Below are 15,660 nucleotides of genomic sequence, written 5' to 3' on the forward strand. Positions count from 1 at the left end.
TTCAAGAAACTCATAAGTCATATGATGCTCTACAATATCCACTAATTTTTTGGCGAGGAGAAGATGGATATCATTTTGAGTTGAAGCAAATAAACCCTAATACTGGATTAACTACAAATAAAAAAGTTTCGGCAATGGATTTTTATGTACAAAAACTTATGATACGTAATAATCCAAAAAATTTTTTATTATGTTTAAAGCAATTGTTAAATGAGTTAGTCGTTGATATATATGCGAAAATTGAGAGTGAACGTTTACGTTATATTCGATGTAATCAAAAAATTCTTAAAGTGGAACAATACATTCATTTAAAAGATGCATTCAAAAATGATGAAAATGTAGATAATATAGGGCAAACATTTATTTGACCAGCAAGTTTCATCGGTAATCCAAGACATATGCATGAATATATACAAGACGCTCTTTGTTATGTAAAACATAATGGCAAACCATGTTTATTTATTACATGTACATGTAATAATCGATGGGATAAAATTAAAAACTTATTGTTGCCTCATCAGCAACCAAGCGATCGTCATGACTTGTTAGCTAGAGTATTTAAATGTAAATTGAAAAAATTAATTGATCTGATAACAAAACATAAAATTTGTGGTGATGTTATATCTTGGGTTTACTCAATAGAATGGCAAAAAAGAGGTTTACCCCACGCTCATATTTTAGTATGATTGAAAAATAAAATTCATGCCATCCAAATTGATGATATTATTTCTGCTGAGCTACCAGATCCAGAACAAGATCCACTTTTACACGAAATAATTAAAAAAAATATGATACATGGACTATGTGGACCATTGAATCCTTTTTTACCATGTATGAAAAACGGTAAATGTTCATATAATTATCCCCGTGCTTTCGTTGATGCTACAAGATCAGATAAGAATGGATAGCCTTTATATAGAAGAAGGTAGTTTTCAGACAATTATTAATGCTAAAATTCATAATAAATATGAAAAAATAAATATCGATAATCGTTGAATTGTCCCTTATTGTCCCCTTATTTCTAAAATAATGAAAGCACATGTTCATGTCGAATTATGCAGCTCTGTCGTTGCGGTTAAATATATATTAAAATATATACATAAAGGTAGTGATCAAGGAATTTTTGCCATGGAAAAGAAAAATGATAAAAGATAAAATTAAAGAATATTATTCTAGACAGTATACAAGTAGTAATGAAGCAATATGGCGAATTCTCGGATTTAAAATTCATGATCGATATCCGAATATTCAACATTTGAATGTACACCTCGAAAGTGGACAAAGTGTTTATTATTCAAATGAAAATATAGAAACAAAAGCTTAGACAGCAACAGAAACAGAAACAACATTAACTGCTTTTTTTTAATTATGTGAAAGGGATGATTTTGCAAGAACACTATTATACTATGAAATTCCGAAGTATTTTACATGGGATAATTCAAAAAAAAAATTTAATCGTAGAAAAATCGGATCTGAAGGACTACATTCAGACATTTTTCAATCTGATACTCTCGGTCGAATGTATACTATCCATTCAAACAATCCAGAATGTTTTTATTTAAGAATTTTATTGCATAATGTTCTTGGCCAAATATCATTTGAAGATTTTCGATCAGTCAATAGTATTATTTTTAGTACTTATAGAGAAGCATGTCAAGAATTTCTTTACTTAAAGATGATAAACATTGGGATGATGCTCTAAATGGAGCAAATGAAACAAAAAAATCAAGTAAAATAAGATCATTATTTTCTGTTATCTTAACACCATGCAATCCATCAAATCCTGAAGGTCTATGGGAAAAATATAAAAAATGTATGAGTAAAGATATTTTGTATCGAAATCAAAAATTACGTTGTGATTATGATTTAGACTACACAGATGAAATATTTCCTCATTAGGGCATAATATCACCTGTATGAAATAATAATATTCGAGATTCAGAAATCATACGTGAAACTTCATTTGATATTAATAACTCGGACAAATATATTAAAGACAATGAATTATTATAAATCGACGGCCAAAAAAAAGCATATAAAAAAATTATCAAAATGATTGAAAATGATACAGGAAGACTTATTTTTTTAGATGCCCCAAGAGGAACAGGTAAAGCATTTTTATTGAATTTAATATTAGCAAAAATTCGCATGAGTGGAAATATAGCATTAGCAGTGGCCTTATCTGATGTAGCAGCAACTTTATTACACGGTGGACGTACTGCACATTCAGCACTTAAATTGCCAATTAATTTTAATTTATCTAATGAGCCAATTCGTAATATTATAAGTAACCCTCCAACATGTAAACTGCTAAAGCAAAGTAAAATAATTATTTGGGATGAATCTACAATGGCCAATAAAAAAGGATTAGAAGCCTTATATAGAACTTTGCAATTGCAAATCTTAAGATTTGAATAACAACAAATTTATAATGGGGAAAATTGTTGTTATTTTGGCTGGTGATTTCCGACAAACTCTACCAATTATTCCACGAGGAACATCAGCTGATCAAATGAATGCATGTTTAAAAAAATCATATTTATGGAAATATGTACAATTAATAACATTAACGAAAAATATGCGACTATTCCTAACGGGTGATTCTACTTTAGCAGAATGTTCAAAACAGTTATTACTACTTGGAGATAGAAAATGAGAAAAAAATTCTGATGATACAATCACATTCCCATCAAATTCTTGTAATATTGTAGAATCAATAGATTCATTAATAGAAAAGGTGTTTTCTAATATACATATAAATTATATTAATACTGAATGGTTATGTGAAAGAGCTATTATCGCATCAAAAAATGATAAAGTTAATCAAATAAATAGAAGTATTTTGAATTTCCTTCCAGGAACTTGTAAAACATATAAATCAATTGATACAGTATGTTCTCCTGAACAGGCAATATATTATCCAATTGAGTTTTTAAATTCATCGGAACTGTCTAGAATAAAACTAGAATATTGAATGGATGTGAAAAAGGTGAAGATGTTTTCATTCCAAGAATACCTATTAAACTAATTGATATGCCATTCGATTTTGAAAGATTACAATTTCCAAATAAACAATTTCCAATAAAACTCGCCTTATAACATTAATAAGATTATTAACAAAAAAGAAATTTTAAACCATAATATTTTGTTATATGTATAAAAAATGATTAAAAGATGATTAATTAAAAGAAAAATTGAACGTTAGAAAAATTGAAAAACTTTGTTAAATGATTGATTGATTAAATGACACTAACCATTTTAGACACACATTTTGTAATACTATCCCCTATATAATAAAAATGTTTCGATTTTGATTTTTTACATACATTTATCAATTAATTGTGAACAAATAATTTATATTAATTCGAACATATGTATATATTAGACATATATTTATTCAAAATAATCAAAAAGTTTCATAACAATTTATTTTTTAATCTTTGAATTCTTAATAATTAGTTTTGGCATATAAGAAACTAATTTCTCATAATTCAATACACTAATTCGAGTAGAAGTAAGATTCAAAAATTTATAAGTGAACAAGATTTCGAAAATGACCAAATACGATCGTCAGTAACATAAGTAGATGCGAGATTTAGAATTTTCAAATTATTTGGTACTATGGACCGTATATCGTGGCATTTTTTTTTTTTTTGCCAGTATCGAAAGACTTGTAGACAATCGTTGATTATATTCATATTAATATATATAATTATTTCACTTATTTTTTTTTTTTGTTTTAAGCTAAATATTATCACGTGTTTGAAGAAAAAATGTATAAGTTTAATCGATAAAAAATAATTTTTTTATGCATTAATTATTATTATTATATTTTGTTTTTTTCTTTTTTTCCCCGCTTCTCAGAAAAACATTTTTTATTTATACATTTATATAGTAATGAAAAAATTGTATGCTCTAACAGGAAGGTTAGATCTTTCTTGGCCGTTCTGGAGGGATTTTACTCTCTCTCTCTCTCTCTCTCTTTCTCTTTTTTGACTCGTTCACTTACACCATGTCACACTGACTGAAAAAATCACATTCTGCCGTTCTTTACGACGTAACGACACAATTCAAACGGTTATATTTCCAACAAATATTCAACAAATAATCTTTTTTTTTTTGATACTTTTGATGTTTGAATCACCTACTCTAACTCATTTCCTGATAAAGAAGAAGGTGGTTTTCGTTATTTGATGGGGAAAATTATTCATGACTTTACAATAAATCAAAAATATTTTGATGTTGAATATTTAAATAACAGAATTGCTGCATATAATATTGATCAAGCATCTGAGTTCACACTCCTCCTCCAATTTCAGTAAGGGCAGTAAAAAACAAAACATTAAAATTATCAGCCTCTGAAATGTCATGGCTAGTTACAAATTTCGGTGTACTGGTTGGTCATCATATCGAGTACGAGTATCCGATTCTTCTTAGAGCCGATGAATCGATTCACGATTCTTTTACACCAAATATCGCCAAAAGAATCGGACTTGTTTTTTGCCGTTACAAAGCGTATTGTTCTAGGCCATCTTTTTTATTTTTTGTGAACTTTTTTTTACATGAAGGAAGGAAAAAAACAAATTAGAAAGAAACAACAAAGTTAACCTTAAAAATCAATTCATTTGAGTACGTTTGGTGTTAATTACTTGAAGATCAAGAAACACTTGATGATTGGACTTGATGACTCCTGCCACTTATTAACTAAATAATTATATTTAATTATTTATTATCAATATTTATAATATTTTCTTTTTTTAAATATGATACTTTTCATTTAATTTCATGGTTTTTTATTGATATTGTTATAACACATAAATAATGTATAAAAAAAAATTAATAAAAAATGTAATTCTAATGAGACGATTTTTGGATCGATTCTTTATGAATCGAGTACTTTTTTTGTAAATATATCGGCTATACGATTCTCACGAAAAAAAGAATCGATTCTTGAAGATCGATTCTTTTTTTAAGAATCGAAGACCCCTAATCGGGTATGTGCTAAAATGCATTACTTGAAATTATTGACACAATACCATTCGGCATTTACTATGACATTAAGATTTATCAATAAATTACCATTGGTATGAACATTATTAACATTAACATAATTACATGTAGGATTATCAGAAAAAATATATTCAATTGTTACACTGCAAAAACTGCGCCTTTGGATTATAGGCACTGGTTCCATCGGATTCATGGAGCACGCATTACTGAGTGCGCTGCTCAATGATATTTAAGGAACTCCAATCCCAGTCTAGTCGCTCCGCTAATCCAAAAGCGCTGTTCAGCTGTATTCGTTGAGCAGCCTGAGCACATCGCTTGCTCAATAAATACAGTTGAACAGTGCCTATAAATACAGAGCGACGCTTGTGCATGTTTGCATATATATTATGTATATATAAAATATATATTATATATTGCATATATATAAAATAAATTTTATGAATAAAGATCTAAATAAATGAACTAATAATAATAAAAATAATTTTTCAAATTATTTATCAAAAAACAATTAATTGTTTAATAAATATGAGTTCTTATATTAAAAAAAAAATATCGAGGAATAAAGATTGATAAAATTATATTAACAATATTAAATTCATTATTATATTAAAAATTTTATTTATAATATTATAAATTCATATTAATAAATTATTAGAGGTGTGCGAATAGTGCTCGAATCGAATCGAATCGAATAGTACTATTCGACCTCGAATCGAATCGAATTATTCGAAGTTTCGAATATTGAATAATTCGTTAGTATTCGAACTATTCGAATAATTCGTAACTATTCGAACTATTCGAATAATCATAATCATTGTTATTTTTGAATTAATGATTATTGTCATTATTATTCATAACTTTTTTAATAATTAATAACGAGATATATTTTATTTTATTTTTTTTTAAATTTATAATTTAAAATTATTTTTTTTTTTCACATTATTTATTATCAATAGAAAAACTAAATAATAATCATTTTAAATTTCAAAAAATGAACAATTGGAATAAAAAAAAAAAAAAAATTAGTAACGTTTGCTAGGACGTGTGGCCCACGTTACCGTTCAAAAATTGAAAATTTTTAATTCTCCGGCTAGGGCCGTGTTGAATTTTTATCTGTTGATTGATTTTTAATAGTTCATTTACGATAAAATTATTTAAGAATTTCGATTTCAACGAGATATAGTTTTTTTTAATGTTTTTAAAATTCGATTTTTTTTTTTTTTTTTGTTCAAATTAGAGTTAGAGAGGCAAGCTATAACTTTTGTTAGAATCAACGGAATGACTTCAAATCAGGCTCAAAAAACGTGATTTTTGAAATTATACCGCCTCTAAGGGTGTACATTTTGTTTCTAATAGTCAATTTTTTTTACTATCTTTGAAAAAAAACTACGAATAAAAAAAAAATATTCTTTTTTTTATTATTTTATGAAAACTCTAATTTATTTTGAGAAAAGTTTCAAATACTGTAAAATTTTACCACACATGCTTTTTAAATCTCCTACAAAGTATCTACGACAATTTCGTCAAAAGTTGAAGCTTTTTTAAAAAATTATTAGAAAACTTTTGATAAAATTGTAATAGAGACTATTCGTTTCAAGCTTAAACAACGCATCTACACTGAGAGAAATTTTAACTAAAAATTAAAACCCATGTTGAATAGAAATTACTATACTGCTTTGTAAATTTTGTTTTATTTCTGGGATTGGCCGCGAGAGATGATATTCTACAATAAAATTATGTAAAATGCCACACAATGTCAAAAAATTGTTATGCTACTTCAAGTCTCTGTACATCGTTATCTATTGCAGATAGACATGGGGTTGAGTGGAGTTAATTATTGAGAATTTAATTCTAAACAATTTATAAAGAATTACTTTTTTTGATTAATGTCTTAGATAATGAGTTATGAGTTAATTAAAATAAAGCACATACATGTTTTGTGGAAACGATAAAAAATATTATAAGTTCGAATAAAAAATACTGAACAATTTAATAAATATTCTAATATATATAATAAAATTTATCATGTACACATATAAAAGTTAGCATAGACTTAAATATTTTTTACTATATCGCTTTGTAAAAATTCTGGTTGTGGGGCGAAATAATACAAAGATGGCCGACTGATTGAACAAATGATTGAATTGTCATGTAACTTCAAGCATTTCTACAGCCTTATCTGTTGAAGCTAGGTATGGGGTGAAGCGAGGTTTATTGTTGGTAATTTATTTCTAAACAATTTATCAAGAATGAATTTTTTCTATTTATCAATTAGTTTTCGAGTTTTGAGCGTGTAAACAGAAAAGAAAAAATGTTGCCGGGAATTGATTGCCGTTCTCCGTGAATCTAGCACAAACTGCCGAACTTAGCACAAAAAATGTCCAACTTTTAAAATAAAATTTATAATAAAATATAGTAAATTCTAAAACCGGTAGTGCGTATATTCTCAATCTGCTAGAATTTACTTGTGAGTTTCGTGAATTTAGTCATTTTTTTTAAAGAAAAATTACAATAAAATTATGTAATTTTTATGGCTTAGTGTTGTATATAGTCAATGGCCAAATTTTTTACATAACTTTATTGTAAAAATTATTTATCAATATACGAATAATTCTTACAAATAATCGGAGGAACGTAGTTTTTACTATTCGCTTTGTAATTTTTTCTTATACGTTTGTAATTTTTAGTTAAAATTTCTCTCAGTGTAGTAAAACTCCATCGCTCCTCATAGGGAAGAGCATATCTGTTTAGTAACTTTTTTTTAGGGAATTTTAATTTCCTATTGTTTTCGCTTTTCTTCTGGACCCCCCCCCAACCATGGTAGACACCCCCCCTAAAAAATTTTCTAAGTCCTTTAATCTCAACCATGGTAGACACCCCCCAAAAAATTTTCTAAGTCCCTTAATCTTAACCAATACGATATATATGGAAAATATAAAGAAAAATATAGAAAACTCACTGAATATAAAGAAAAAAAAGATAAATATGGGAAAATATCAAAGAAAAATCGGTAAATATAAAGGAAAATATAGAAAAGTGACTGAATATGAAGAAAAAAACGATAAATATGGGAAAATATCAGTAATCATAAAGAAAAATAAAGAAAAGTGACTGAATATAAAGAATAAAACGATAAATATGAGAAAATATCAGTAAATATAAAGGAGGATATAGGAAAGTGACTGAATATAAAGAAAAAAACGATAAATATGGGAAAATATCAGTAAATATAAAGAAGAATATAGGAAAATATCAAAGAAAAATCGGTAAATATAAACGAAAATATAGAAAAGTGACTGAATATAAAGAAAAAAACGATAAATATGGGAAAATATCAGTAAATATAAAGGAGAATATAGGAAAATATCAAAGAAAAATCGGTAAATATAAACGAAAATATAGAAAAGTGACTGAATATAAAGAAAAAAACGATAAATATGGGAAAATATCAGTAAATATAAAAGAGAATATAGGAAAGTGACTGAATATAAAGAAAAAAACGATAAATATGGGAAAATATTAGTAAATATAAAGGAGAATATAGGAAAATATCAAAGAAAAATCGGTAAATATAAACGAAAATATAGAAAAGTGACTGAATATAAAAAAAAAAACGATAAATAAGGGAACATATCAATTATGCCCCCCCCCCCTCCCCGAACATTTTCTAAGTCCCTTAATTAATCTAAACAAGATGAATATGGAAAATGAAGAAAAATATAGAAAAATAAAGAATATATAAACGAATAAATGAAAATATAGAAAAAACACTGAATATAAAGAAAAATACGATAATTATAGGAAAATATTAGGAAAATATGAGTAAACAAAAAGAAAAGTATCGCAGAATATCATGGAAAAATCATATTTAACAACAAGATTTTTCAACAAAAAGATTTAAAAAAAAATTATTAACATGATAAATTATTAAATATTCAAGTTAAACAAAATATATACGATCATTGGAGGATTAGTGAGAAAAATTAATGAACAATACCCATCAATAAATAATAAAGAAATAATGATACCAGTAGAAGCTAATATAAAATTCGATGACGATGAGGAAAATGAAAATATACCAAAAATTAATTTCGAAATTAAAAAAATACAAGAAATTGTATATCTACCAATTAAATCATTTGCAGGCAAAATAATTTTAGCGAAAAAAAAAAAATTCAATAATAATAATAATGACATTATTTAGATATCATCGCAATCATAATAGCAATAAATAAAGTGAATTTATATATGCAATGTCAGTACGGTTATTAAAATAAAGAACAATAACATTAAAGACGACAGTGATTATGAAGTAAAATAAAATTTAAATGAAAAAAGTTTGATTAAACTAAACAAAGATAATAATAATTTTACCAAAGGGAAATATATTTTAGATTGGACTAACTTTATGGAATGAAGAGGCAGAAAATTTCTAGCGAAAAAGGGTGATGTGATAGCATCAAAGGAATTGAAAATAAATGAATATAAAAAAATTAAAAATATAACGACGACTTCAGCAACAACTAAAACGTTAAATCCTTATTCAACCGAGAGAAAAAAGTAAATAAAATAAATACAATCGAACTCGACAATTTCGTAATAAATATTTAACATTGACAGGCCAAAATCATAGTACAACAAAATGAATAAAAACGGAGAGTTTAAAAGGTTAGAAGAAAGCGATTCTGGACATGGAGATGACCCATTAGAAGGAACAAGCAAAATGAATGAAAATTAAATAAATTTTAGTTGTAACAATAATCATTGTAACGATAGAGAATGAAATAAATTTGCAGTCACGAATTTCGATATATATTAAAGAAGAAATTAAAATTACCCCCGCAGGGAAGGCACAGTTGCTTCAGCAACTGTATGATTATTTTTTTTCTAAAAACTAAATTAAAAAAAAAAAAACTCGGTTTATTTTTATTTTTCATACAAAATGTGATTTTTCAACCGAAATTTTTTCAAAGAAGCGATAGATATTTCGAGTACGCATGTCACTATAACAAGTCTAATACGAAGTCTCTATATTACCATTTCATCACGAGTTATATAGGTTGCCTAAAAAACGAGAACGGCACAAGCTATATAACTCAAGATAAAGTATAGTCACAGAGGTTCCATATTAGGTTTAATGAAATTGTTTTCCAAAATTCTATCATTTTTACAAATAAATTTTTTCCGTACGAATAGATTTTTCCAGAGACGCTTTTTTTAAGGCAAATCCGAAGTCTTTACGACAATTAGCTCGGAAGTTATGAACGTTCTTTTGTTTTTTTTTTGGAATATTTGGAATTGGGCCCTGTCGAAAAATGGAAATATTAAATCTAATAAGGCCCAAAAAGTAAAAACAAATATCATGTCTGTTTTTGGAAAAAAAAAACCTAAATTTGTTTTAACATCGACTAATTCGTTTAGCGGTTCAAAAAATATCGCGAAAAAACGAAACGTGACACTACATATCGTTGAATAAAAAAAAAAATAAACGACCGAAAAATTTGAAAAAAATATGTAGAGTCTACCGATGAAGCGTCGTCGATTAAAACATTGCCGGAATTAATCGGTCAATATTTGAAATTGGGCCCTGTTAAAAAATGGAAATATTAAATCTAATAAGGCCCCAAAATTGAAAATAAATATGACGATTGCTTTTGGGCAAAAAAATTGAACAAAATGAGCATCTCAGAAGCCAATTCGATTCAGAACTTTACATTTTATCCCGAAATAACAAAAAGTCACAGAAAAGCGAAAACATAAGTGTCCTACGGAACACTAAAAAATTTAGGCTGTTTATTTTTTGTTGAAAAATGAATAAAAATTTAGATTCTTTTCATTTAATTTATTTCAGTAATAGAATTTAATCTAACTTTGTCATAGAAGAAGAATAATTCGAGTTATTCGAAATTCGAATAGTTCGAATAGTCTCGAATAATTCGGTATTCGAAAACTCGAATTATTCGAGTTTTCGAATATTCGCACACCTCTATAAATTATAAAATAGATTATCAAAAAAAAATTTATTTTATAATCAGTTATGTTTATTATACTATATCAAAAATTTTTACAAATAAGATTTTATTAAAATATATTTAATATTTTTTTTTGTTCAATAAACTATTTGGTCGTGAATCACGTAATTCATTATAATAAATAATATGATGTTTGTCAGCAGTTTGAATTACTTTGTATGAAGAGATACAAATTGAATTACTCCAAAACATGGAGTTTCATCGACATTATCTTCCATATATAAAACATACCTGGAAGATATTTACTAAGTAATGATGTTGTGCTACGAGGTTTTTTAAAAGTAATGACGATTCTTTCTGTAATGAAGTAGGAGTCGTGAGTGAAAGAATACGACGCAGGCTTAGGTATAATTCCCAAACTTCATCACCCTCAGGAATTGTATCACCAATATTTAAACCAAAGTGTCTAACAAAATTCCACATTTCAGAAGCTGACATTTTAATATTATTCTTTTTTAACCGTTCAAGAGTTATTGCTGGTGGAATGTTGCGTGAATTTATCATGCCAAAATCGTGATTTTTTAAACGCTGTTTTAGCTTAGTGAGTGTGAATTTTTTTTGTGTTATATAATAATTAATTATCAAAGGAATATCAGCGTTACATACATGCTCTAAAACGTCATGCATTAAATCTGCTGATAGATTTTTTAATACATGAAAACCTGGAATTTGATTGAAAATACATTTACCATTGATTCCAGTAGCTGATGGATCATTCAGCTCTATATTATATGATAATTCAGTTCGCATATAATATTTATCTTCTACAGTAGCTAAAAAGCGTTGTATTTTATTTAGTTTGCTAAGCCGACATGAAAAATTTCTCGAAAAACCTTCAATAAAACCATGTATTGAATGAAGACCCAAATTATCACCTAAATATTAAACCAAGTTTAAAATACAAAGTTGTAGTGGTTTGAGGTAACTTTATAACCACTCCTTTCGTCTCTAATAATTCTAGCTCTCCAAGTAGTGGTCTAAATACTGCAAAATTTCCATGAATAATTCTATCGTTGGTTTTAAATCTAAAAGCATCAAAAATTGTATTGAGTGATGACGAAAATTCAGGAGGAAAACATGGAATTTGAACGTACATCCCAGCCATTTTATTATATCCTGCATGACTACCAAGAGCATTACCAGTTTCATAATCATCATAATAAACGAATAAAGTACTTGATTAGAATGAAAATAACTTGTTATTGATTTCCATAAATTACTTTGAATAAAACTACTAATTACTGATGTTTCATTGTCTAATTTTTTTTGTCAAGTGAACTAATAACAACCTAAATATTCAGATGCTTTAAATCGCAGTATTCACTAATAAACTTTTATTATATTTTTTAGTATTCCTGGTGCTTGTTAGCATTTTTCCTACTTGAAATGAGTATTTCAATCGTTGGATTTGTTTTTCCACATACGTTGCAATCACTGCTTGAGGAATCCGTCACCCACAAAATCATTCAAACTTACAGAGAAGATCCAGACCTGCAAAACTTCATTGATTTTGGTCAACAAGAGGTAAAAATGTGTTAAAGTTAAATTTTTTTCACTCGACGTGAAACGCTCAAAAATAGTTCACCATAGATGTCTTTCCTTGGCACTTTAATATTTACATGTGAGTGGAGATCTTTCTTTGACAAGTTTATACATTGTGCGTATAGAGAAAAGTTGAGTCTTTTTTCTATTTAATCTCGAACAATATTTTATAAAACAAACAATCCACGAAAAAAGAGATTTTTTTTTTCAAAAAATAAGCTATGTACTCAGTGTTGTGGTTCTTGGCTGTGCGAAAAAGAAAAATTAATATCTACCAAAACGTAAGTGAATAGTGTATCAAGAAGAGTTATATCTATATCAGAAGGTGGTTGAAAAAAAGTAGATCAGAGAGGGACGGGGGACTGCAACTTGGTCGGTAAAACAGAGATGGTGCAAAAAATTTAAATATATCATTGAAACGTGAGAATTCTCAATTGTCATGTGTCGATAATGCAGAGATGTTAAAGAAATTTGAATAATTCATTTAAATGTATAAATTGCCATGTGTCAGTAATATAGACTTGACCAGGAAAAATCGAATTGTATCATTTTGACGTGAGATTTTTCATGTCATATGTCTTGTCTCATTAAATAACAAAAAGTTATTCCTTCAAGCCGGGTTCAAGCCAGCGACCAATGGATATTTTATTGAATTGTTTATAACAATATACAATTACAGTCTATTGCTCTACCAACCGAGCTATCGAAGGTTATTTGCAGGTTTTTTAACGTCTCACGTCTCATACATAAATATTTTTAGAATACGATTTTGCAAAAAAAATTTGGTGACATTCAATACGTGTAATTTTTGCTGTAGTAGTTTTTGCTGTATTGTTTATAACAAAAAATAAATAATAATTGCAAAAATTTATATGCACGTAAGAATTTGCTGACTCTAAATACGTGTCATTTGAATAGGTACTCCTTCTTCTCTTCTATTGTATTTATCCCTATAAAAACGAGAAGTTTTTGTGAAATTTTATCATTCGAATATCAAGACTGTAAAGACATGAAAGAAAGCAATTCAATAATATACATAGACATTAGTAATTATTATATTTTATACATATTTATTTGCTTGAAATTAAAATTTTTGTAGAAAAAGACCATTATATATAAAAATGGAACAACGATTGAATAATGTTGCTAAAATGGAGAGCAAATTGGATCCTAAAAAAATGTCTGAGTTGGAGGTTAATAGAAAGGACAAAGTAACAGCTCTACAGAAGATTCATAATGAATACGATTGGAGTTATGGCTACATTAAACGATGAATTTAATATCTTTCTATCAAGCAGAATCGCCAAGTTTATGAAAAATAATGATTATTTTACGAAAATTGAAAAAGCAGCGATCGATAGATGTTGTCATCTTCTTCTTTTGGGAGGAAAATACAACAAATGTGAGTTTATTTTCTCTTAAAATAAGAAAAATTAAAAAGTTTGTTAACTCTTCTTCAAATGTAATTATTATTATCTAGACAAAAAAAATAATTATAATATAAAACTGATAAACACCAAGACTAAGCGACTTCAAAGAGAATATAAATTTTTGAAAGATTTGACAAAAGATGTCTACTATGTTTTGACAAAAATTTGAAGTTACTGTGAAAGAAAGTCTGGTGCAAGACTATCAATCAAAATAAGTAATAAATATACTGTTTTCTTACAGAAAAAGATGCTGAATATTATTTTTGTAATAAAAAAGGTTCCTTGAATTAGAGGATGGTATTGAAATATCGTAGCCGGATTAAATATCAAATAATTAATTATTACTCAATAAAATAATCCTGTCTGATATATTTTTAATTAACCCAATTCACCTTGCTCACTTAAGACACTATAGGTAGGTTTGGGAAATTAGTCGCGTAATTCAGGAAGGATAAATGACACCTGAAATGGACACGAAAAGTATAATATGAACACAGATATAATTCAGCAGTAAAATAATTAAGTCGACGCAAGAGATTTAATAATCAGACAAAACATTGATTTTATTTATAAAAACGCCATGAGTTGAATTAGACATTACATACAAAACACACTCAACTTCATATAAATTGTAAAATATTAAACGCTTTAAATTTAGTTAAAACAAAAGGCCCAACGCGTCGATAATTTAGAGAGAGAAAAATCAAGTAAATTACGGAGTCAGGGATTAGAAATATTGAAGGAAAAGACCCGTCAATTGAATATTACGTAACCCGGCGAGTAATCAACTAGATTGGGAAGCATTCTAGTTGTTAAAATAAATGAAACACTGACTCTACAATTACGTAATTATGACACTTGATAATCGTCGAGAATTTACTTAAAATTACACTGATAAAACGCGAACAAACACTAAATATTCAAGTAATATTTGTACTTACAATAATTGTTGAATTAAAATTACTGGCTGTGAACGACGTGGACCTCGACCTTGGCTTGGCTTCTAATTATTTGGTACTGGGATTATTATATTTACTAATATAATTTATCAATATATTTATATTTTTATGTAAACGGACTGATAATGAATCATAGTGCTTGTAATTGAATGGTGCACTCGCGTTACACAGACCCTAGGTTTATTTGATAAAAATCGTGATTTAATTGTTCACGAAAAATATCTAATTGTTCAATTTTAACAAATTATTGAACCAAGCGTTCAATTGATTTGAAGAAAATTAATGAAGCTATTGACTAAGAGATTTATAATTATTTCCACTGAAATAAAAATATACTTAAAATCAATTTAATTAACTTTATATATAGCTGAAGGCTATACATATTTATTTAAAATAATCAAAGTAATTGAATCCAGAAATCCAGGAATTATTAAAATATTCAATAAATGAACTTATCGATGAACCGAGGATAAAATTATCCAAAGTATTAATCCAGAAATAATTAAATTTTTTAAGTCAAAATTCAGATATTGTAAAATTTTTTAGGTTTTAATTTAGAAATATTAAAATTTTCTAAGTTTTAATTCAGAAAAAATAAAATTTTTTAAGTCTTTATTAGAAGAATAAAGCTTCGGCGATTAAGTAGAACTTAATTAGAGCTGGAAGAGCTAGTTATGGTGCAGAGAC

The 15,660-nt window shown here is 27.2% G+C and overlaps 1 protein-coding gene across 2 annotated transcripts in view; it reads left to right on the top strand.

Annotated features, from left to right (window-relative positions):
• The window catches only part of LOC122857595 (tetraspanin-33-like), a 66,843-nt gene that overhangs the window by 25,996 nt on the left and 25,187 nt on the right, over nucleotides 1-15,660 (top strand). For both annotated transcript variants that reach the window (XM_044159850.1, XM_044159849.1), the window contains exon 3: nucleotides 12,393-12,566. In XM_044159850.1, the coding sequence (XP_044015785.1) occupies nucleotides 12,393-12,566 (174 nt within the window). The remainder of the gene's footprint in view (nucleotides 1-12,392; nucleotides 12,567-15,660) is intronic.

The sequence above is a fragment of the Aphidius gifuensis genome, linkage group LG5, assembly GCF_014905175.1.
Source record: "Aphidius gifuensis isolate YNYX2018 linkage group LG5, ASM1490517v1, whole genome shotgun sequence".
In the NCBI taxonomy this organism is placed as follows: domain Eukaryota; kingdom Metazoa; phylum Arthropoda; class Insecta; order Hymenoptera; family Braconidae; genus Aphidius; species Aphidius gifuensis.